Below are 23,591 nucleotides of genomic sequence, written 5' to 3' on the forward strand. Positions count from 1 at the left end.
TATGTGCACGCTCGGTCCAAATGCAGCTCCATCATGAAGGCACCAGAGAGGAAGTGTGTGGTTGTGTCTGGTGTTATATCCTCTTATAAGAAGCTGTATCTCTGTCTAACTCCTCTTCCTGTGTTGCAGCTCTGAACCCTTTCGAGGAGCAGGAGAACGTGGACGCCAGGTTCGTGGAGGAGACGGCTCTGAAACAGACACTGATACTGCTGGGCTTTGAGGAAAAATGAGGGATGTGGAGTGGGCGGGCGGGGTGGATAGATTGAGGGAGAAACAGATGAGGGGGAAAATGTGTTTGAGAGAACAGTCATCATTGACTGGGCCTTGAGGATAAGTAACGGATGGATGGATGATGGAGGGACGAGGGCGAGAAGTGAAAGATGAATGGAGAGATTGAAAGGCAGGGCGCTCATAAACAAGCTCTCACTGTCTGATGACAGATTAGGGTGGGGCGGGAGGAGAGATGGATGGAGACGCCCAGAAAGGAAAGATGGAGGGGAGAACATGAGGCGAAAAGTCACCCTGTTTTTCCTCAGAAACACTGAGGAGTGCGAGGGTCTGTACCAAAGATGATAACATGATAGGGAGCACAGTTAGATCTTCAGTTAGTGGCTTAATTCAATTTGGGGAAACATGCTTTTCAATTTTTTATTGAAAATCAATAACTGCAGGCAGCTATTTATCTGGACTCAATTTCTGTGGCGGCAACAATTCTCTCCACAACCTCCATTTTCTCTCGAAACAATTTATGAACATTGATGTCAAGTATAAATCACACGCTTGTTTTATCCTTCTGTGCTTCCTGTAATTCCGCCGCACCCCATCAACTTGATTACATGCTGACAAAAGGCTTTGCGGACAGAGCGGCTGGATATGGTCAGTCCATTCATTCTGATATTATACACAATCTTTGCTGCTGAAAGGGGCTTAGGTGAGACAACCCGGCCAACCTGATCGTCAGATGGTATTGTACGTTTCTGCGATCCACAGATACGTCACATTCGTCCGTTATTATGTTGCGGATACATTGAAACTTTACATTTCTTTACATTTCATCAGTGCTACAGTAAATATGTGGTCAGGTTTAGGCACAAAAACCACTTAGTTATGGTTAGGAAAAGATTGTGTTTTGCCTAAAATAACTACATTGTACCAGGGCTGAAAACAAAGCAACAAGTTGCTAAGAAACAACCACATTCGGTGGCTAAAAAGCCGCTGGAAAACAACCAATATTATTGATTGTTGGCCTTCCAACTCGTGACGTTACTTTAAAAAGGCTGATATGATATAAGTATGAAACAGACAAATGTGACGTATCAGACACGTACAACGCCAACATGTTCTTCAAGCGACTGTGCTAACCTGGCAGATTTAAAGTCATATAAACCCAACCAGATGTTTAGGTGTTGTAAACCACATGAATCGGATGCTAATTAAAAAAAAGTGGCTAAACATTTGAGAACAGGAACTGGTCTGAAATATGTAGGAAATTCCCTGTTTGCTGCTGTAAGGACAATAAGGGCTGTGTGTCATTCACACACTGTAAGAAGTGGACGAAACCATTGTGACGTCACTGTTTTTAAAGCCTCTAGTTTGGCATTTTGGCAGTCGCCATTTTGCTTTTTTTGGAGCCAGAGGTGACCATATGTGGATGATGGATGGATGGATGGATGGATGGATGGATGGATCTGGCTATGAACGTCAAGGCCATTAACTGAAAGCTGTGACACAGTGTCATGTCACGTCGTATCATTGGGGTCCAGCACATGTGCGGTAAAGGCTGGTCTTCACTTGCTGAAAGGCTCGGTAGCCTGTACGTTATCATAGAACATCGTATTGATTGATTAGTTTCACTGAGGCGTCCAGAGTTGGCTTTGGTTCGGAAAAAAATTCATACAAAATATGCGGCATGTGTACGGCTCCTTGAGGAGCACAACCAAAGAGCACCTGAACAGACACCATCCCTTTATTTCTGGTGTGTGCTGTAACCCTACAACACTGCAGCCCTCTTGACACTGCACATGTGTCGTGCTCCATAGGGTCAAAGACCATGTCCAGGTCTTCATTAAACAGCCTTGAGGACCCGTGGTAGCCACGCCTTAAAGCATCCTCCGCTTTGTCTGTTTTACTCTAAATGGGACCATAATTCACGAAAGGAGCATCAAACTGTATCGCAGAAGACTTAAAACTAGCGATTAAGACCATTAACTCATTAGGAAAAGGACTTGTATACTTGTATACAAACTAGTGTCTTTATTGCAACCAGTGGAGCTGCCCCCTGCTGGCCATTAGAAAGAATGCAGGTTTGAGGCACTTTGCATCATGAATTTTGAGAAATATAAATATGCTTTTCTACAAAACCCTCAGCCAAAGCTTTCTTATTTTAAACACTGCATCCCCAGCTCTATTAAATTAAGCCTTACTTAAAATTCAGTTAGTTACCTGAGAGGAAAACAGCAAAATACAATAACTTTATATTTACTTTATTTATGCAGCACATGGCAAAATCAGTCAAAATTCTTTACAACCCATCAAATCAAACGGGACAGTACAAGGTTAAGGAAAAGGCTTTACGAATTTCAATAGAAAAAAAAGAGAAGGGACTACTCAGTCTGACTGCACATACTCAAACGTCTGGTTTGAATAACATGCTCACGTGCCCTCAATCATGACTGAGCTCTTACTGTAAGTGGAGAGATTCTTTGGTAGTGAAGTTTGTGTTTTTGAGTGTGTGTGTGTGTGTGTGTGTGTGGCATGTGTTTATAATCCCTTTGTAGTGTCTGAATGTTGGCACCATCTGAGACTAAATACCAGAGACTATTTACGTCTCATGTCGCACTTTGATTTGAGAAATTATAAAACATTCCTCTGAAAAATAAAGGGATTTCATAATCACTCGTGTTCCTTATGTTTACACCAAAAAGTTTTGTACGATGGATTCTAAATAAAGAGATTTTTTTTTCAAAGTTTACCGTATTTTCGTCTTTTTTACTGCCATGTTTTTGAAGAACATGGAAACGGTGAGGCCTTGGTTCACTTTGTTTCCAGTGGATTTTCTTTGAAGCCTGAAACAACTGAGCGCCAGATACATTGTGGAGCTTTGAGATAAATTAGGAAGTGATCTCAGCTCGTAGTCAAAAAAAGCTGTCGAGTGGAAGGAATGAGCTCAGATTCTCTGTAATACCCGAGTGTTTTACTCAGTGGACTTCTGCTGAAGTCAGGGAATCATTTCAGCATCAGTTATCTTCCACGCTGAGTCACAGTTACAAAGAACACACCCATCACGCTTTTATACATACGTGTTTTGCAATAGCGCCAGATTACACAATCAGTTTTTTGTTTTTGGTTTTACTTTGAGCTCCTCGGTACAGTCGTCTCCAATCATCTCTCATCGGGGGAATTCCTCTTTTAAATGTGAATACATCGCTCATTCTCCACCCGATTGCCTCCTCCATACTCTGTTATGCAGTCAGTGTTATGTAGCCGGCTAATAACCTCAAACAGTTTGGGGCTAAGAGAATCTGACAGCTCTCACCGTCGGCCTGCAGTGGATGATCACACACACACACACACACACACACACACACACACACACACACACACGGAGCACAAAAATGGGTGGATGGGGCTGCCTCAGACTCAGATAAACTCCACCTGCTGCCTTCGTGAACCTGTGAGAGGTTGGCTGAACACCGTGTGACGCGGCCTCACATCCTGATCGGGTTATTACGACTGTTTGTTCAGAACTTTCAGCTAATTATTTCCACTGTTTATCCAGCGTCTGTGTTTGCAGGGTCCTTTTTCTCCCCTGTTAAATATTCTTCTTCTGACTGTGTTCAGGTATTGTGTCCTTACATGTGAAAATGTCTGAGGTGTTGAAAAAATTGTTATGTCTGTGGTGTTCTGGGTCAAATCTGACCCAACAGAGAATATTAAAAAGAGTACGGATGGTTCTGTGGATTAAATTTTAATGAAATTTGATTCCAATTCTTGTTTGAGTTGGGTTTGATGGATAAAACTACCCAGAATGTTTTATTGCTGCATCACCCACTGTTTCTGATGACTTGGTTTGATGAGATTTTTACCGGCGGGGTGAATGTGGTCTACGAACCACTAAATAACATTAATGGTTCGTTGTTGAACACTTACGCCAACCAGTCAAGTTGCAGTTTACATCAATGGCTGTCCAGACTCATTTTCAGCTTCAGTTTTCAGATGGACGCCCAACATTAGTGTCACCAATTCAGTATCTGACCAAATGTCTCCACTGCTGTTACTGAGCTATAATGTTGAATAATAAAAGTGTTTTTGCAGAACATTATGATGTCACATTGACCTTGACCTTTGACCTTTTGGATATTAAATGTCATCATTTTATCCGTTTAGACATTTGTGTGAAATTTCGTCACAATTAGCGAATTAATTTTTGAGTTATGGCTAAAAAATGTGTTTTGTGAGGTCACAGTGACCTTGAATTTTGACCTTCAAAATCTAATCATTTCTTTTTCGAGTCCAGGTGGACATTTGTGCCACATTTAAAGAAACCAAGGCATACTGAGTTGAATTGTTTTAATTGTTTCACTAAGTATTTTGACTTTTCTGCTAGCTTACAGTGTTGTGGTAGACGAGATCGGTCTTGGTCAGGCTCAAGAACACTTCTGACTGCATTTTTATTCAGTCGTGTTTTGGTCTTGGACAAAGAGGTCTTGGGATTTTATTATTTCAAGACTGGACAAGTTCACAACTGTGACATATTTGGTAAATTGCCCGTGCAAAAAAGGAGTGATGAGGAACGAGGGTTCAGTTGATTTTAGCACCTTAGTGTGCTTGCTTTGCTCGTGGTGTCTTTAATTTTATCAAGACGTGTCTCATCTGTTTTGTTGTTTTCTACGGTTGTTTTTATGGGATGTGGATCTTGTGTTTTGATGTTTCACATTTTATCATGAGTGTGTCATGCAGTGTGGGACTCACACTGGTCTGGTGCTGACTTAGTCTTGATTCACCCCATTCTTGGTCATGACCTGTTCTTGGTTTTGGTGGTTTTGACTTTGACACTACAACACGTGCTACAACAGACTCACGTGTGTGTAGGGTGTCTCCTGCCTGTTGTCGCTGGTAGCTCATTTATTGTGACAATAAATTAACTAAAGATCAGTCACACAAATTTGTAATTCTATTTGGATGTTTATTTTTCTCGTAAACACAATTACAGGCGTATTAGGATTTATATATTTCCACATTAGCTGAGCATCTCTCTGGGCAGCCGCAGCAGCACATTAGTGGTTGTGATTCACTGGCCCTCACATGAACTTGGTCCACAAACACACATGTGTTTACAAGTTGCATAATACGCTCACTGACACCCAAACTACTTTCACCCCGAGATCGGCAGATAGAACAACTTCCAGTAAATTAGTAGAAGCTTCAAACGGCAAATGACTTTGTTTCTGGTCACCAGTAACCAACCCTGAACTCTCCACCCCATTAAGAGCTCCACTTTTATCCATTTCTTCCCTTTGACTCTTTTCCGACTGCCGCCTCTCATTCCTCTTCATTTAAATTCTCCTCTCTCTTTGTGATTCTCGATGCTCTTTCATTGCCCGATCTTCCTCTCTATATTTACATTTATCATTTCAGGCATTACGCAGGGACTCTTAGCCTGGCTTAGAGCTTAAACCCACTGCAATTTATTCATCAGCTGCAAGATTACAAGTGCGAGGGATGAAACAGCAACAAGACTGGAGAATATTTAGAAACATTCCAGCGTCCCTGAGACATGAATTTATCTTTAAGAGAAAGGAAGACAGAAATGACATGCTGCCAAGCACTGAAGTAAATACAAATGTTGTTACACATACACATTTCATCTCCCCCATGTCCTCTGTCTTCCTTCCCACTTTTCTACAGTATTTGGTGTTAAGGCAAGCAAGAGCGTAAACAAGCCCTTGCCAGTAAATTTAGGGGACGAAATTACAACCAGATGCACGAGTGCTCTCTTACATGACAAAACAGCAATGGCATGCTGGACACTGGGGACATAAACATTCACAAGAAGCAGGGCGGAGGAGGAGGAGGAAGAGGAAGGAGCAGCACTGAGAGGTGTGTGCAGAGCAGACAGATCAATACGTGTGTGACAGAAATGAGACAAATAACTGAAATGCACTGAAAAAAAATGTTGAAGTTAAAAATGTTTGTTTGACAGGACACTGATGTGTGTGTGTTGTTTCCTATATCTCTAAGGGTTTGAGCGTTGGTTTGCGGACGTGTCTCATGTTGGCACCTGGCTGCGAGGGTCTGAAGGGGGCCTGGGCGCCATAGGGTTTGGGCAGAGGGAGAAGGTCGGTCTGGGGGACGTACGCGTTGGGACGGGTTTCAGCTGTGGTGTACACTCCGTTAGGCAACTGGTTCCAGTCTTCTTCTTCAGCCATCTGCACACACACACACACACACACACACACACACACACACACGGAATCACTAATTTTGCAATTTTATTTATCTTATTTAACGTCTCAAGACAAATACAAGGGCAACAATCACCAGCTGAGTGCATGAGCCAAGAATCTCAACACTGATAAAAGACTACGATTTTTTTTAAAGGTGGCACGGTGGTGGTGGGGGTTTGAACCCTGGGTGGGGGAGCCTTTCTGTCCAGAGTTTGCATGTTTGAGACAGACAGAGCCTTTTCAGTGTCGGTGTGAGATGAACAGCTCAGTGTCAGATGTGTCAGATGTGTCAGAGAGAGCAGGAGGAGAACGCCTAACGGAGACTGACTTTCAGGGCTATGTTGATCGGCAACAGCAGATAGTCAGTGATCAGCTGCTGCTTTGTCCCTCCATCACAAACAGATTTTAATATTGTGGGAAACACTGAATGCTCATGATAATAAACTCCAAATCTGAGACAGTCTTGCAACTAACCTTTGCCTCCACCATTTAAGTGAAAATTTAAATGTATATTTGAGGTGCTTGCACTTTACTTGCGTATTTCCTTTTCATGCCACGTTATACTGTTACTCCATTACATTTCAGAGGGAAATATTTTACTTCACTACATTCATCTGACAGCTTTAGTTACTTTACAAACCAAGACAAATACAAGAGTTTATAAATGATTAGTCGATTAATCAATTAGCCGACTGCCAGAACGTTAACTGCCAACTATTTTCATAAACATTTAAGTTGTTTTCTGCATTGAGTACTTTTACTGTTCATACTTTAAGGATATTTTCCTGATCATACTCACTTACTTTTCTTTAAGTAACTTTTCAGTGCTTTTAACAGAGTACTTTCACAGTTTATACAGCAGGATTTGATCTTGTCTGGACTGAAATATAACCAAGACACAGTGAGCTGCACTTGCTCATCTATCTGACTGACAGGTTAGGATGCACAGATGACTTTGACACACCACCAGGATGTGAAGTGCAGAGAAACACACACTGAATGAAATTGTTTTTCTCAAAAGGCTTTTCTGTCGGTGAAAATGTAGATTAAACAGGTGAGAACAAATATAAGTTATCTTGCTGCCGGTGTATGTTAACTTCTTTCCTCCTCTAATGAAACCAAAACATGGCTCTCAGAATCCTGACAGTGGCTGGCAAAATTAATTTAAAGCCACTATGGATGATGGATCAATTTGTAACCATGGTGGACTCCCGCTGAGAAAAAACCCCTCTTCCAGTATGCACACGTCCTCATGACAGTACAGTCCTCCCTTTGACTTTCACCCCGCAACAGCATGCAAATGAACTGTGCCTAAATCTCACGGAGACTTCAAAGAGATGGCGATTTTCTCATGCATATGAACAGTTTATCCGCTGGCATGTGATCTGAGGAGTGCACACAAAACAAGGAATAATGGCTTTGAATGCAGAAAAAAAAGCAGGAAGTGCCAGAAAATAAACAGAAAAACATATTCTCCTTATCAGGTTGACAAAATGTATTTACATTTCAAGAAGAAGCTTGAACTGACTATTAATGATGAATTCTTAATCAGATGCACATCAGTTTGTGCAGGTTTCTTCTTGTGTTTTGGTTTGGCTCTGTGCACGTAGAGTATTGTGGTGTCATTCTGGGCTGGCAGCTATAAGCAGGAATAAACTGGGTGAGAAAATACAGATCGGTATAACAACAGACAGCTGGACTGCTTTCAGACACAACTGAATGTGTTTGTGTGCCTTTGTTGTGTAGACAGCCTCTACTTCTGTTTGTCTGCCGGTCTGCCCTCCTTGCCCTGTTTGTGCATGTGGTGGAAACGACCTTATATCCTGTCTAATCTCCGTGTGTGCCCAGAGTCTCTACTCACTTCTCTGTCTGAGTCTGTGCATGCTCAGGTGTACAGGAGCCCTTTTGTCCCTCAAAATCTTAATCGATTCCTGCCCCATGTTGTGTCCCCGCTGCACTTCTTCTTTCTTTGTCACTCCATCTTCTCCTCTTGCCCCTCAGTGCTTTAATCAATTCTTGACCAGTGATCTTTGTGTACGTCTGTGTGCTCCTTTACCCTCTCTCTCTCCTCTTTGTCCCTCTGTCTCCTCTTCTTGTCTCTCAGCATCCTCCTCCACTCCTCCTCTATCTCAGGGCACGGTGGCAGGCCCTGCTCCAGCTGCCGCTGGCACCTGTCCATCTGGAAACACAGAGGCAGAGGGAGAACCGTTCACTTTGTATTCCTATCACTCCGGCCACTCTCCTGGCTCAATTCAATTCTAACTGCGCCTGAAAACAGATGGTCGTATTACTGTCAGAATTTGGGCAAAGTTATGCCTCTGCATTTTCTGCTTCTACTTGTGTCTGTGGCGCGCTGCAGGCATACATCAGCTGTAGGGGCTCTTCAGATTATTAACGTGCGTCTCCTGAAACATTTAGAAGGCATGTGGGAAATCCTCTCGTTTTAGCAGTTTAATCTTTCACTGAGACAGAAAACTGCGAGACTTTCTGTCAAACCAGTGTCAGGATTTTACAATTTCTTGCTCTAATGATGATTTAGCTGATGGCTTTCTGCCTTCCTCAAGACTTACAAATTAGGAAGATTTTGTCCGTGGCAGTTGATTATTTTTATTCTCCAACTCAACTGGAAAATGTTATAAAATAATGACAATATTATAATAACAGTAATGATAATGAGAGTGGTCGGTAGAATAAATTGTTAATGGCTGATATCAGTCAAAATCAAGTAAACTGATTGGTTTGTCATCACCTGTTCAAGGCCCAGTCCCTTTTACTAGCCTGGTGTTGCTACACTGCTTTTTAATAAAGTATATATATTTTATTAAAAAGCGGTGTAGCCATCATCATCTATTTATTTATTTTTTATCTTTTTAATCACTTTTATCTAGTTCCTCATCTAGTTTTCAATTTGTTACATTGCTAAAATATTTTTTGTCTTGTTTTTATTGTCTACATTTGTCCATCCACTTGTCAGTCATCTGTGAAACTTTGAACTGCACTAACCTACATGAAAGGTGCCTTTATAAATAAAGTTTGATTGATCGACTCAAAGGAACAGGCATATTTCTGCACGGTGATGCGGTTGGCAGGTGTAATTTGGTAGACAGAAAAAAGATCCCTTATGAAACTGCAGGTAACAAGGTCTGTGGATTATCTTGAATAACCATTTCTGTCATTTGAGGTTTTCAAATGTATTTTTGGCGCTTTAAGCACCACAAGCCGAGTGCCATCTTATTCCATCATATTCAAGAGAGGGCAGACATCTCTATGACTGATATCTCCAACACTCAGCAACTCACACCAAAACAATCTAGACTGGGAAATAGCACTACAGGTAAGAGGAAAAATATGTATTTTTGATTTTGGGCTGACTCTTTAAAGCTAGACTAGCTGTTTAGTTTACAGATAGCAGACAGATAATGAAAAGGTTTCACACACTATAATAGCATGGCTGTGCAGATATGGATTTAGCTTGTAGATAAGCAGTAGTATAAATGACAAATACAGCAGTAAGCTAAAAAAAAAAGCAACAGAATAATGTGACACACCTACTTGTAATATTTGATCAAATTAAGACTGTTCAGAGGTGAACTTACTGTCAGTGAAACCTGGAGTCTCTTGAACGCAGGTATAGGCAGACAGCTAGTTCAGTAAACTGGCTTTTATATTTCTGTTAAAATGTTGCTAATGTTAACAACAATGGTACTGGTTGCTATGGATACAGAAATTGCTAATGGGCTGCTAGCGCTACTTTTTAGTTCCTTCTCAATCTTGGACAACAATCTCACTACAAGGTCCAGACAGTCAGCTGCTTGTCTGGAGCTTTCCATCTTAACCTCTGAGTCAACACGGACGAGAAGTGCTCAGAAAAACATGTACGTTTCCATGACAACCCAGAAACTCCATGTGCTGAGGATGATACAATCGAAAGCGCCAGGAGGATAGTGGTAAACCTTGTAGGTGGGATTGTTGCTGTCAAACAACATAGATTCTGCAGCAGACACAACCTGTTTAAAAAAAACATTTTACCACTGTATCCTCATAAACCCCCTGAAGTGTTCAGTTAATGAAAATTACTATTGAATGTTCTTTTGTCTCCACGTTTGCCTCTTCATCTGTTTTACTGTGCAAATAAGCAAAGTTAATGGGTTTGAGGTGAAAGGTGGGGCACAGCGAGGAATTATTGTTGAGTCACATTTTGCTCTCTTCGATCGCGGCCAGTGGAGAGTGACAGGAATAATAGGAAAGACAGTAGGAGGCTGCGGGGAGAATGTGCATCCAAGATCACAGTTTGGCCTCCAGAATCACACTGTCTTGGGTACGTGGTTTGTGCTGAGAGTGACTGGGAACGGCTCTGACCTGGAGCTCTTTCTCTTTGATCTCTTGTTGGAGAGACAAAGCAGCAGCTTGCTTCATGGAAAGTTCCGCAGAGACGGCCATCAGGCGGTGGTTGGTGTCGATTATGTGAGTTCGGAGCTCGTTCAACTGGAGCCATACAACACACACACACACACACACACACACACACATACACAGAACATAGATTAGATCAATTATACACCGATTCAACACGCATTTCAATACAGGATTAAAGTATGTATCTTAAAAGCAACGAGGCTGAATGATTTGTTTTTCCTATTCTGCTCCTGCTCTTTGATTTTGAGTGGCAGTATAGTTATTACACTCTTTCTGGAAAGTTACGGGACTTCCTGCTTTTGAAATATCTGCATGTTTTGTCATGACTGACTGAATGACTGGTCCTTTAACTGAATGATTCATTTGGCTGACTGCAATTCACAAGTGAGGCTTTTCAAAAGCATGAGAGTTGAAACAAAAATCCTTTCAAAGTCTTTCAAGTGACGATTGTGGCCAAAGGTATGTGGGCACCCAAACAGTCTAGCAAAGAAATCACCTCCTGAGAAGAGCCGATCCACCTTCAAGGAGGCTGAGAACATAAATCCCATACAGTTGTGCACATTGGAGATTAAATAGTATTATGCATAGTACATTGGGAGCACATGTTTTTTTTTTTTACAGTTCTGATACATCTGATATGGCACTTAAAAACACTAAGATCCTGAAAGCTAAACAAACACTGATGCCTTATATCAGCCAAAATTTGTCACTCAGGGTAATTAAACCAAAATCTGATGAATTTCATGCTACACTGTCTACTCACAGTATTTTTAATCCTCATATGACCAACTGTGTGATAACACAACCATCTTGAGTTGGCATATGTGAGTGCTTGGGAAGCCATCCACTCCATATGCTGAGGCGACATAAGACCTGGCCCAAAGTCAGTGATCTAAATTATTCCAAACATGCTGGATGGGATGGAGGTCAGGGCGAAGGCCAGTCAACTTCTGCAACACCAAACTCAGAAATCCATTCATTTAACAACCTGATTTAAAAACTGAGGTTGGAAGTTTAATTTTTGCGTCATTATGCAAAAATACCATAGTAACCTTAGAGCATATTGTAATTCAAGTAGACTAAGAGAAAACTAGACTTCTGCACCTCCTCTTGGCTCTGTTTTCAGGCGTCAGAAATTCTATGCTGTGACAAGAGACTTTGGCCAGGTCATTTCACAGAGGGCGATCCTATTGGCTGTTCTATGAGTACAAATGTGCATGCACCTCCCTTCAGACGGTAAAAGCTTGATTCAATGGCAGAAGATCCTGCAGAGAAAGTTGATATTCCAGTATTGGCAACAACTGCCTCCATTGCAACGCAACCCAGAAAAAAGGACGCCATTTCAGTATCGACAAAGTGTTTCACAAATGGAGAGAAAATGTTAGCTAATTGTTTAGCCTTCTGCTAACTGAAGCTAAAGGCTCATAGCTGCCGCTAATTCAAGCTCATGTTTATGAAGCCCACGTTTAGAGCCTTGAATCATAGTGTGTCATCTCAAAAGGATTTGGACTGAAGCCTCTTCAAGCACTGTAATTCTCATAGAATTGCCGCTATCCTTAATGGCACTGTGATCACACTCATGATCTGAATGACTGAGACAAAGGACTCGCACAGCTTTCTGTAGAAAGCGCTTGCATATGCCTGTGCTTGTCTGGTGGGAGGGGTTTAAGGCAGAGAGCAGAGAGCTGTAGGAGGTATTTTTATATTATGATACACATAAGATACACATATGATTTAATTTAGATCTGTCTAGTTACAAAATGGTGATGCTGTACATTACAGTGCCAAATCTTCATTCATACCATTAATACACATGCGTCCACAAGTTTTAACGTGTATTGAGCCTTCTTCTTGAGGCTATTAATAGTTAGTGTGGGAGAGAGGAAAGACAAAAAGAGAGACAGCACAGTGCCAGCACAAGGAGATTGTAATGCTCGGTGAACTCCTTAATGCCCACTCTGCGTGCTGCTCACATGGACAGCACACGCTCCTCAAACAATGAGTGAGTGTGTTTGTGAGAGAGAGAGCTAAAAGACCAGACTCACTGTGAAGTAACAGGTGAATGATATAACAAGTAACTTGGAATGTGTGTGTATTGTGTTCGATCTGTGTGCGAGTGGATCTTCTTGTCTACCTTCTTAGCCAGTGATAGTCTGTCCTGTTGGCAGTTCTCAGCCTGCTCGCTTAGTGGCTTCAAGAGCCGGGTCACCTGGTCCACAAGGAGTTCTTTTTCCAGCAACCGCCTCTCCTTCTCTGCTAGATTCACCTCCAGCTACACGCAAAGACACACAACGATTATGGTCATTTTATTCATGAATTTTCACCACAGCAGATGTGTGTGTTATAGTTGTCATAAAAGGTAAACATGACCTAAATTCATTAAGAAGATACCATGTACCGGGCTGAGTTGCAAATACATGCAAATACGTAATGATTGCACACACCAATACCCACAGAGACAACTTGTAATGTTGTTGTTACCTGCTCGATCTTCTTAACCACTTCTGTAGTTGAGGGGTCTTCGCCTTTTAGCTCTCTGTAATCAACTGTTCGATTCAGACCTTCAAGTGTCTTGTTGCTGGCTTCCGACAACTGAGACAGAGAATTAAGAGACAAAAACAAGGCTAGACTTAGAGACAAGACTAGACTACACAAACACAGTGGCAGAATTTCAGTGTTAGTACTACTGGATTTCAGTGCTGCATTTGACATGGTTGACCACAACATATAACTAGACCAACTGGAAAACTGGGTGGGACTTTCTTGTATAGTAATAAACTGGTATGAATCCTGCTTAAAGGACAGGAACTACTTTGCATCTAAAGGTAATTAAACATCCGAGTGGACAAAAATGACATGCGGAGTTCCCCAAGGCTGCATTCTGGAGACTCTGTTAAAAACTACCAACCAAGCCAGGAATCTTGTTGTAGTCATGGACTCAGGCCTGAATTTCAACAGCCACATTAAGACAATAACAGGCAGCCTACTATCACTTTAAGGATTAAAAGAGTTATGTCTCAGCAGGATTTGGAAAAAACTTCAGTAGACTTTACCACTCTGTGTCTTTACACATCTGACTAAAAAAGTTGATCAGACAGCTGCAGCTGATTCAGAACGCTGCTACTTGAGCCATGACTGAGACCAACAAAGTGGATCACATCACTCTAATTCTGAGGTCTCTATACTGACTTCCTGTCTCTCAGAGAATCAAATTCAAAACAGTTTATGAAGTGCTGAATGGTTTAGGACCAAACTATATTTCTGATCTTCTGATACAAGTTGTCTGGGACAGGTCTGCTTTGTGTCACCAGAGCCAAAACTAAACATGGCGAAGCATTCCGTTTTTAAGAACCATATTTCTGGAACAACCTCCTAGTTTTGCTGCAACTCTTGATTCTTTTAAATCAAGGCTGAAGACTTTTCTTTTTGCTGCTGCCTTTAATTAAATTAAGTATTGATTAATTTCTTACACTACACTGTAATGTTTATTCTTGTATTTAAGCTTCTTTTATTTCATATTCTCTTTCTCATTAATGACTGTTTTTCGCTGTATTTAAATGTTCTTTTATTGTGTGTTTCTTTTGCACTAAAATGTGCTGTATAAATAAACTTGGCTTGCCTGATTAAGGCCTGTATACTTCTCATATAGGCCAAACTCCTCAAGTCACTGTCATTGAGGTCTACTGTAGTAATGAAAAAGCAGTTATTTCCCACAAGAGCACCCTTCACACAAATGAATAAGTAAACAACATGAAAAGCAAGAACTCTAGAATTAGACAGCTACTGTCTGTGTTTCGAGAGCCTGGTACTCCAGTCATTTGAGATCCTATTGCACTGGGGATTTTAAAAAATGCTTACGACATTTGTCAGCTAAATGTAGTGCCTATATGGGAGCTGCTTCACACTAGGTGTCAAGTCACTGGCAAAGTGTGATAAAAGAAACCAAAATCTAAAACGCCACTGGATCCCTCTAAGGGACACTTTTTTTTTAATACTCTGACATCCCTTAAGACAGCAGAAATAGAAGTGGAGGTAAGGATGCACAAGAAAGGATAAAGATGAGTTAGAGAGAGACAAAAGGCAGGCAGGCAGGAGGACAAGAGAAGACACTGACATTAAGTGAGGGGACGGTGAATGCATTTTAGATTCAGGTCCTCAACCGGCATTCTTATTCTGAAACAGCTGCAGTTTGGTGTGTGAGAGGATTAGTGTGTCGCGCAGTTAAAATATGAAATGCTGACATGATTTCCTGCTTAACTGTTTCGATGAATGGAAGAAAACTGACATCTGTTACGTGATTCAAAGGTACCCTGTGGAGTATTTGACAGTTGCACTGTGGACAAGTCTTTCAACAATGGTAAACCCAGAAGAACAGTCAGTACATCACTTACGTTGTTTGTCCGGGCTTTGTTCAAACATAAAAGTAGTTCAAATTCTGTGGAGATCCCAAAGTTTTGAAAAGATACCAAATATGTCAGGCTGAATTTTGGGAAAATGTTTATAAAGGTTTACCCAAGATGTCAAGGTGCAGCCAGAAAAACCCAAAACACTGGAGTCCTGTAAATACAGCTCATACAGCAATGAAGAATTGGCTGGTACTTAGAGGGGAAATGAAAAGAGAGTCAATGTTAAGGGGTTAATGGAATAAACTGCTTGCTCTGACCAACAGTCCAAAACTTAGAAGACTTCAAATCGCTCCAACAAACTTTTCATGAAGAGGATACGGGCTGATTGCTGCACTTGGATTCACCTGGCCAGTCGGAGCAGTTCTTTTTAATATTTGCTATTTAATGAAGATTATGAAGTCAAAGACAAAAAAGAAGTGGCCTCTTAACCTGTGCAGGGACTGCTGGTGGGAATAGGCAATAAAAGTAGCTACAGTCTCTCAACAGAGAAGTTAAAACAAATGCTCAATGGCCCCATTACAGCAAAATAAAGATGGTCTATATATAAAAATATGAAGCTGAGATGATCAAGGAACCATGACAGGGACCATACTCTAAATGGGACATAAGCAGAAAATAGAAAACACAGATCAGATGAGAAAATATGAATAGATGCCTGGAGAGAAAAAGACGGATATAAGCGAAGAGGAAATGATTGGATAGGCAGCAGAAAGTAAAGAGCGGAGTGGGGAGGAAAAACAGGGTGTGGAAAAATGTTGCACACAGGCGGTCTGACCTGCCGTGACCTGGCTTATGAAACAGCAGCGTCTCTCCACTCAACCATACAGCGTGTGTGTATATGTGTGCGCACCTGTGCATGTTTACCTGCCTGTATCTAATGTAAGAAATGATGTGTCAGGCTTGAAAGACAGCATGGAACAAAGTGATGATTCCCATTTTCCCTCCCTTCACGGAAGAGATTAATGAAGCCTCTGCAAACAGACAGTGAGTCTGATTAAAACGGACTGCTCCCTCAACGTCATATGACTCAAGTTTTAATTTATTAGTATGACTGTCATGTGATTAACTGAGGTGTTTGTAAGGCTAATGTTACAGATGCTCCAGAGGGAGAAAAAAGTTAAGAGGCTGACAACAATGACGGCAAGCATCTGAGAAGCGGAGATGGAGATGAGAGTGGAGCAGATGTACATGGAGAGACTTATAAAAGGCTGACAAATAGAGGGAGATACAGTGAAGGGGAGCGAAGGAAAAACAGCATGAAGTCCAGAGTGAGGAAAGGAGGGAGGGATAGGATGTGAAAGCAGACAAGAAAGACAGAATCAGAAGGAGACAGGAGATGCAGAGAAACAGGAATTGGGGCTGACCAACAGGGACTGAGGTTATCTTGAGTTTTTACTGCAGACATGACTTCAACAAGAAAACCTTGTTCATGGTGTATGGAGCTGAATGCATGATAAGTGCATTTTCAAACCAAAACTAAGCAACAAAGCAAGCATAATGATCTTACTTCCTGCTGAACTTGCAAATGAAGGGCACTAAACTGTAAATGATCATAGTGACACTACAAATTAAAGCTGGACTGAATTTGAATTGTTCACTTTCATGTGTAAAGAAGAGTATAACACTGCAGCGACAGCAATTTGCATATTTTTACATCCATTTAAAATGGATAAAATAGGGTCCAGTTGTGCTGATGGTAAATGACCAGTTAATGACTGAAAACTCACAGAAACCAGTAGCCTTGTCCTGTAGCCTCAGCTCTCCGTATATTAGCAGTTAAAGGAATAGTGAGACATTGTGAGAGATACTGTTATTCTCGGTCTTGGCAAGAGTTGGGTGAGAAGATCAATAATGTACCACTCTCACATTTGTGTGATAAATACTAAGCCACTGCCATCAGCAACCTGAGTACAAAGAGTTCCTGCTCCTGCCCAAGAAATAGTCTGGAAAAAAAGTCAAAGTGTTGTCTTCACACTCCTGGAAGTGGATTTTGTACAAACTTCTTTTGGAAAATTACGACAGCCATGAATTTAACTGCAGTCAGCATCGAGAGCACCTGGGCATTGGCCAAAGCAGCAACTTGACATAGGCTACACAATAATTTTGGCTGGGATTACAATCATGTTTAGAATAATGTTACTATCTGCAATGTTTCTATATTGCATTTGAACCACTGACTCCATTATACTAACTAGCTTGCCCTTTGCAAGTTAATTTATCAGCTAATATTATGAAGCAGCCACCGGCAGATTCATGCTGCCGACCGAGCTACAGCTTCCTGACTAGCATTAGCTTACGGTTAGCTCATTGGCTGCCGAGCTGTAACCACTACACTGCATGGATCCATCATTATTTGCTTTGTGACGTTAGCTGATAAAGTAATTTGCAAACCAGCCCCTGAAGTCTGGATGAATCAGCTGATGTTATCCACTCAATTCCCTATTTTGCTATGTTAGCCAGATAGCAATCCATCTGCATCAGCAAGCAAGCTAATGTTAGCTAGCATTAGCCAGCTAAAATCCCCAAATCACAATATATTTCACGTCAGTGTTTCCTCTGGGATTGTTTTGAGCACTGGAGGCACTGAACCTGATGAATTTACTCTTTCTTCGACCACAAATACGACATACGATGGTCGCCATCTTGTCTACGTAGCGGAAGGGGAGGGACCACTGTTGCTGCATTGTACAAATGTAAGTTATATGTGTGTTTTTTGCACTAAGCACCACTATACTGTTGTCAGGTATAAGCCAGCAGTATGTTTACTGGGTTAATTTAGCAGTCTGTAATGATTTGGTACCACGAACGATAACCGAATGCTAATGCTAGTTTGCTAACTAGGTAACAGCTGCACATTAGTCATTAAAAGATGAAGAAGAGGTCGAGATTTGCGGTCATCATTTCCGGTAAGCGCACAACGGCCATGTTTGGTTTGAGACAACACTACCCTGTCAAAATTCACGCACTATGCCAATAAGTACATAGTGCACATAGTATACTACATGGAAGTGTACTAATGGAAGTATGTGATTTGAGACACACAGAGTGACTAACCGTAACCCTACAAATAAATGTTGCTCTGAATTTCAAATTCTAAACTTTTTTTTGTGTAAGAAAATGTAAAATACTGCAGCTAAAGCATTTTGCACAACCTATTTTTCCATTTATTATGACATAGTTATTTATTGCCCTGCTTCTACTCAGACTCAGGCCATTCAATGCTGTTCAGCAATTCCTGTTCAATCTGAATCTCGTCCTGAATGCTGATAAAACTATAAAACAATAAAAATGCATATTGTTCACAAAAAAGTAAAAGTAGATAATGTGGAGTCAGGTTGTGGTGATGGTGACCAGTACATGACTGTCAAAACCACAGACTGTAGAATAAAGACAGATGACATTACAGCTCCCCAAATATCTCAGCACCAATCGGAGATTGGACCTACTTTGCCAGAAGGTGGCAGTTCGAATTCAGCCAGGGCAAACCCCAGTGGTGAGTAAAGGTTTGTCTCTAAGTGGCCGCTGGAAAATGTATTTAAAGGAAACACAGCATGTGTGGACTCTGCTGTGGTGGCTGTCAGTCATTTGTTGACGTAAGTGGGTCCATGTCCAAGATTAGCAAGTGTTGCACACTGTTGGAGCTAAAAGGCAAAGCGTTCGTGAGCATGCATAATGTCACATCCTTTGCATTCTCCCAGAAAATTAGTCCTGTGTCCTTTACATGCAAATCAGTCCAGAGGCCTTTATAGGCACACAAAAAAGTCGGGGAAGGTCTTATTTTTTAAGTTCTATTACAGTCCGTTCACCCACTGATGATTAAAAGCGATTAATACGTACATGTAAAAAGTTATGTAGAGAACTTTAAATGAGGATTAACTTTTCAGACTGTGTTATCTGCAAATACCCGTCTGAGACAAGTGTGTGCCCCGTCCTCAATTTTGAGTCTGATTGATCTGTGTTCCACCCTCATACGTAACCACCCTAAGCCATTTAAACACTACATGATGGATGGGATACAGCGCGTCTCTGTCACTCTCCCTCTCCTCTCTTCGCTCTTCAATCAATCTCTTCTTTTTTCCCTCTGTTGTGCCCTCGCTCTTAACATTTTTATACCCGTCCTCCTCCCTCTGTTCGTATACGCTGATGTTTGTCTTTCTCTTTGTATTCATCTGTCTCTGTGTCAGCGTCTCTGTTCTGCCTGCCTGCCTCTCTGTTTTCTTCATCTGGCTGTCACAAAGAATCGCTGCTTTCTTGGCTCATGACGGCTGTAAAGCATTGTACGTGTGACAGCATCCACGCAGAATACCATTTGCATGTCATCTGCATAATTTCCGCTCACTTAGTAGTTAGCATGAAGCCACATAATACATGCCACACTGCCTGCTTAACAGCATAATAATAAAGATAAATAATGACCTTATTTATATACCGCTGCTCGAAATTAGGTTACAGAGTCCCTCACAATTAAAAGGGATAAAAGACAAAGGGACAGATCAGTAAAGCAGAAAGGTCAGTAAAGTAAGACAGGAGCAAAATCAGAATCATAATAAGGTTATGTAAGGTTAATTAGCCGAACATGTTGCTCAACTGGAGCTTTCATAAGCCCCAAAATGAGGAATAAATTAGAATTAGATATGAGAATGTGCATTTTAATTTGGCTTCTACATAAATAATTAACAACAGGTCACCACATATCAAAAACACATAATATAATACTGATTTACACCAGTGATTTAAAGCTGATAATGATCTTTGTGTGAGAGTGCGAGCTGCAGAGGAGATTCTGGGGGTCATTCAAACAAGTTTTAATTAAATTAATAAAAACATAAAATCACTAAAACCAGACAATGCAAACATAATGTCAGATAGCGTAACATATTAAGAGTTAAGAGGTATAAAATATATAGTGGTAAGAAGAGATCTGAGGGATGATACTGACTGTGCCGGGGCCTGAATTCCACAGGTGTATCGCTGCACAGCCTTAACGCCCCTGACAACAGAAGCCCTCACTTTGGCTCTTTAACTGGGATACAGGAATATTTATAAGGTACGGTAAGGTTCCTGCCTGCAGAGGACCTCAAGCTACATCAAGGCTCATAGGACATGAAAAAGATAACTAGGCCACGAATGACCTCAAAAGTAATAAGTGACTGCATATGACTTGGAATTAACACAACAGTGAACGTCAACTGCCAAGGTAAAAAAAACAAAAAAACAAAAAAAAAATCTCTGAAAAAATCTGCTGTGGAAATCTTGTGCAGAGTGAATTTAATGGTAGTCTGACAGAAAGACGTCATCGATGGACTACTGTTAACACTGTTGGGACTACATTTGAGATACATCCCAGCTTATCTGATGACTTGAGTTAGAAAGCAGGATATAGTCCATGAACCAAGGGGTTTGCCGTGCCAATTTGGAGGGACCATGTCTTATAGTGTTTTTTTTAAAGGTATATGTCTCTACTGTTGGAAAATGGATAAAAGCACTGAAGCAATGGTAGCTTTCTATGTGCTCTCACGCCCTTTTCATTTCTCCATCAGTACAATTGTCCATGTTTTTGTGGCTGTTTACACATAAAACCAGTATACAAGACAGTCAGCTCCACAGAATATTATAAAGTGGTAAAGCTTAGGCTATAATCTATCTACCAGTCACACTTTCATGATGCTGACGAAAACAGAGTTTGATCTTTGACCTCTAATGCTGCGACTGGGCAAAATTTTATTGCCACTGCAAACACCCTTATAACTACCTTCATATTGAACTGATGTGCCTTTGGATAGTTCCATGATAACAGCACATAAAGTAGAAAAACAACATTTTTTTGATCAGAATTAACTTAACTACAGTTTGTTTCTAACATACTACTAAGAACTTTGCAGTGGATTCCGTTGATGGGGAAAATGTAAATAGCTTTTTAAGCAGTAGAAACACAAAATAATCCTTTCCTAAGAAATTATTTCTCTCCAAGGTTGATCCATTATTTTATATTTTCCCCACTGCTTTCCTACTCCCATTGTCAATATAAATGTGTAACAACTGATGAGGTCCCTATTTAACAGCAGTAGGTTATGGTTGCATTCAACAAAATACCCAATGGTGTACAGTTGCTTGCTGTAGCATTGCAATCCATGTTGTCTTGTTATGCAGAAGTTATTTGTTTATCTTTGCAGAATGAGCCTCCTTTGAAAACTGATCACAGCATTTAAATCCTCAATCAACTCATTACAGCTCTTGAAAGTGGTGAACTAGCTAGCCGTGAACTCTCTGGGTGACTATCAATAACCCAAACTGTGGTACTTATGTTAACACTTCAAAATAAAGGCACACAAGTTACAAGTCACAAAGCTACCATTGCTGCAATGCAATAGTCTCATGCATTCCAATCGTTCTTAAAAAGAAATTTCAAGTTTTAAGAAATTTCTTCTTAAAACCCACTTACACAGTTTTCTCTAAGGTTCACTGATGCCTTCTTATTTGTGATTTGTTTAGGTAAGAACAGAATCCACACACACTCGAGAGCACACTTCTGCACATTTTGTACCGACATGTTTGTGCAGAATAATTGATTGACGCTTTTTCGTCAATTCTGAATATAATAAGATTTATATTACAATCATCATAGTTTTGATTATTTTGCAAAAAGCATTATGGTCTTTTAAAATAAACTACACTTACACTTCAACTCACAACAGTTGTGTTAATGGGCACCAGACCATCTAATAATTAGTGATTAATTATGCCCCCTGGGAATAGAGTGACAAAGCAGCGTTAAGAGTAAGTTATTAATAACTTACAGAAACATGCGTTTTAGTCCACCTTCCACCATCTCTCTCCCTTTCTCTGTTTCTCTCTAAACACACATACGCACAGCTTGGACAATGTCATGACCCTCTTCAGATTTTCATTTTTGGTATACTTGACTTTAATTCTCTCAAATTCTTCCCTGCAGTCTCATGCCCCTTTATGGGGATTTGTGGGGTGTTTACCTATGCTAATTAAGATATACTGGCACTTGCTTTCAACCTCAGAGGACAATGGGATTCATCATTATAGGAACAAAGGGGCGAACCATTCTAAAGTTTAGGAACACATCATCTTAGAACCTTTTGTAAGAACAAATTTGAGGTAAAACTTAGTAAGATATTGGTGAATGAGGCCCATAGACTTTAAAAAATTACTGAGACATGGTCCCTCCAAAGTTTTGGGCATCTGGGTCATGGACTAACATTAATATTCTTGGGTGTTTAGGCTGCAGTCTGAAAAGAAGTCAGATTGAAGAGGTGACTTACTGAATAACTTTCAGGGGTTACAGAGGGGAGTATCATATGCCACGCATTGAGCTTAACAGTCAAGTCAAATTTATCAGCTTTTTTATTTCTGTTTCCTGCTTTCTCTTTCTACCTGTCTCACTTAAGTCTCTCACATACAACATTCACTTGCACACATCTATCAAGGATTCACGTTGGGTTTCCCCATGGTAATAACTTCCAGACAGGTTGGACAAAGATTTAAGACAGGGACAGACAAACAATATGACTCACCACCATAGGGACAGTGCAGTATGTCATCAGCCCCACCCTGTTGTAAATCCTACTCTGTTACTGACTCTGTGTGTGTGTGTTCTATAAATATATCTCTGTCTGTATAATGCTGATATTATGAGCTCATGTGACTTTGTATGACAGACGTATAGCTACTCATTAAAGGACTGTTGAACAATAATCAGATGTTGCTGCAAGGGTATTATCGCAACTTCACAAGCACGGCGTTGATCTCAGTGTGTGCGCCGACGCGTGTGCACCTGTATGTGTGTTTGAGATGTCGACGTGCCAGCGACTCATAAACAAGCAGTAAATTCAGAATCCAACACCAACCTCTGTTTGCTTTGCAGCAATTAAAATTCCTCAGAGCAATCGAAAGCCTCAGAGTATATTGAACTTCAATAGTCGCACAGATGGCCCGATCTATCTTTGTCAAAATTTCCCATCAAAGGAAGGGGGGGTCTGTCTGCAATGAGCAGATAAACTGGTCACAGATGAATACAAATACACAATGTATATAATAAATCGACAGCAAGGCAGTTGCATGGAAATTGAATTCGCATAGAGAATGAATTCGCAGGGAGAATGAATTGAGCCGACAAGCCTCCTGCAATAGGAGAGACCCCGGTGATTCACTTTTTGTACCCAGGGGAGACAGACGGCTGTCTGAGGGAAAACAGTGATTTAGAAAATGATTTGCTATTTACACAGAGATGAGAGGGAGAAATATGGAATGAGTGGACGGATGAATGAACAGGCAGATGAAGTGATTCACTAAT

General features: G+C 40.9%; 2 protein-coding genes across 3 annotated transcripts in view; one reads left to right on the plus strand and one right to left on the minus strand.

Annotated features, from left to right (window-relative positions):
- Positions 1 to 4,317, plus strand: part of gsap (gamma-secretase activating protein) — a 55,130-nt gene extending 50,813 nt beyond the window's left edge. The window contains exon 32 of the mRNA XM_050036032.1: positions 130 to 4,317. Coding sequence (XP_049891989.1) covers positions 130 to 230 — 101 coding nt within the window. The 3' untranslated portion in view covers positions 231 to 4,317. The remainder of the gene's footprint in view (positions 1 to 129) is intronic.
- A 150-nt stretch (positions 4,318 to 4,467) lies between these two features.
- ccdc146 (coiled-coil domain containing 146) overlaps positions 4,468 to 23,591 on the minus strand; it is a 71,962-nt gene continuing 52,838 nt past the window's right edge. For both annotated transcript variants that reach the window (XM_050036031.1, XM_050036030.1), the window contains exons 19-23: positions 13,344 to 13,454; positions 12,997 to 13,134; positions 10,806 to 10,931; positions 8,503 to 8,625; positions 4,468 to 6,428 (exon numbers count right to left, since the gene is read on the minus strand). In XM_050036031.1, coding sequence (XP_049891988.1) covers positions 6,228 to 6,428; positions 8,503 to 8,625; positions 10,806 to 10,931; positions 12,997 to 13,134; positions 13,344 to 13,454 — 699 coding nt within the window. In that variant the 3' untranslated portion in view covers positions 4,468 to 6,227. The remainder of the gene's footprint in view (positions 6,429 to 8,502; positions 8,626 to 10,805; positions 10,932 to 12,996; positions 13,135 to 13,343; positions 13,455 to 23,591) is intronic.

Source organism: Epinephelus moara, chromosome 23 (genome assembly GCF_006386435.1).
Source record: "Epinephelus moara isolate mb chromosome 23, YSFRI_EMoa_1.0, whole genome shotgun sequence".
In the NCBI taxonomy this organism is placed as follows: domain Eukaryota; kingdom Metazoa; phylum Chordata; class Actinopteri; order Perciformes; family Serranidae; genus Epinephelus; species Epinephelus moara.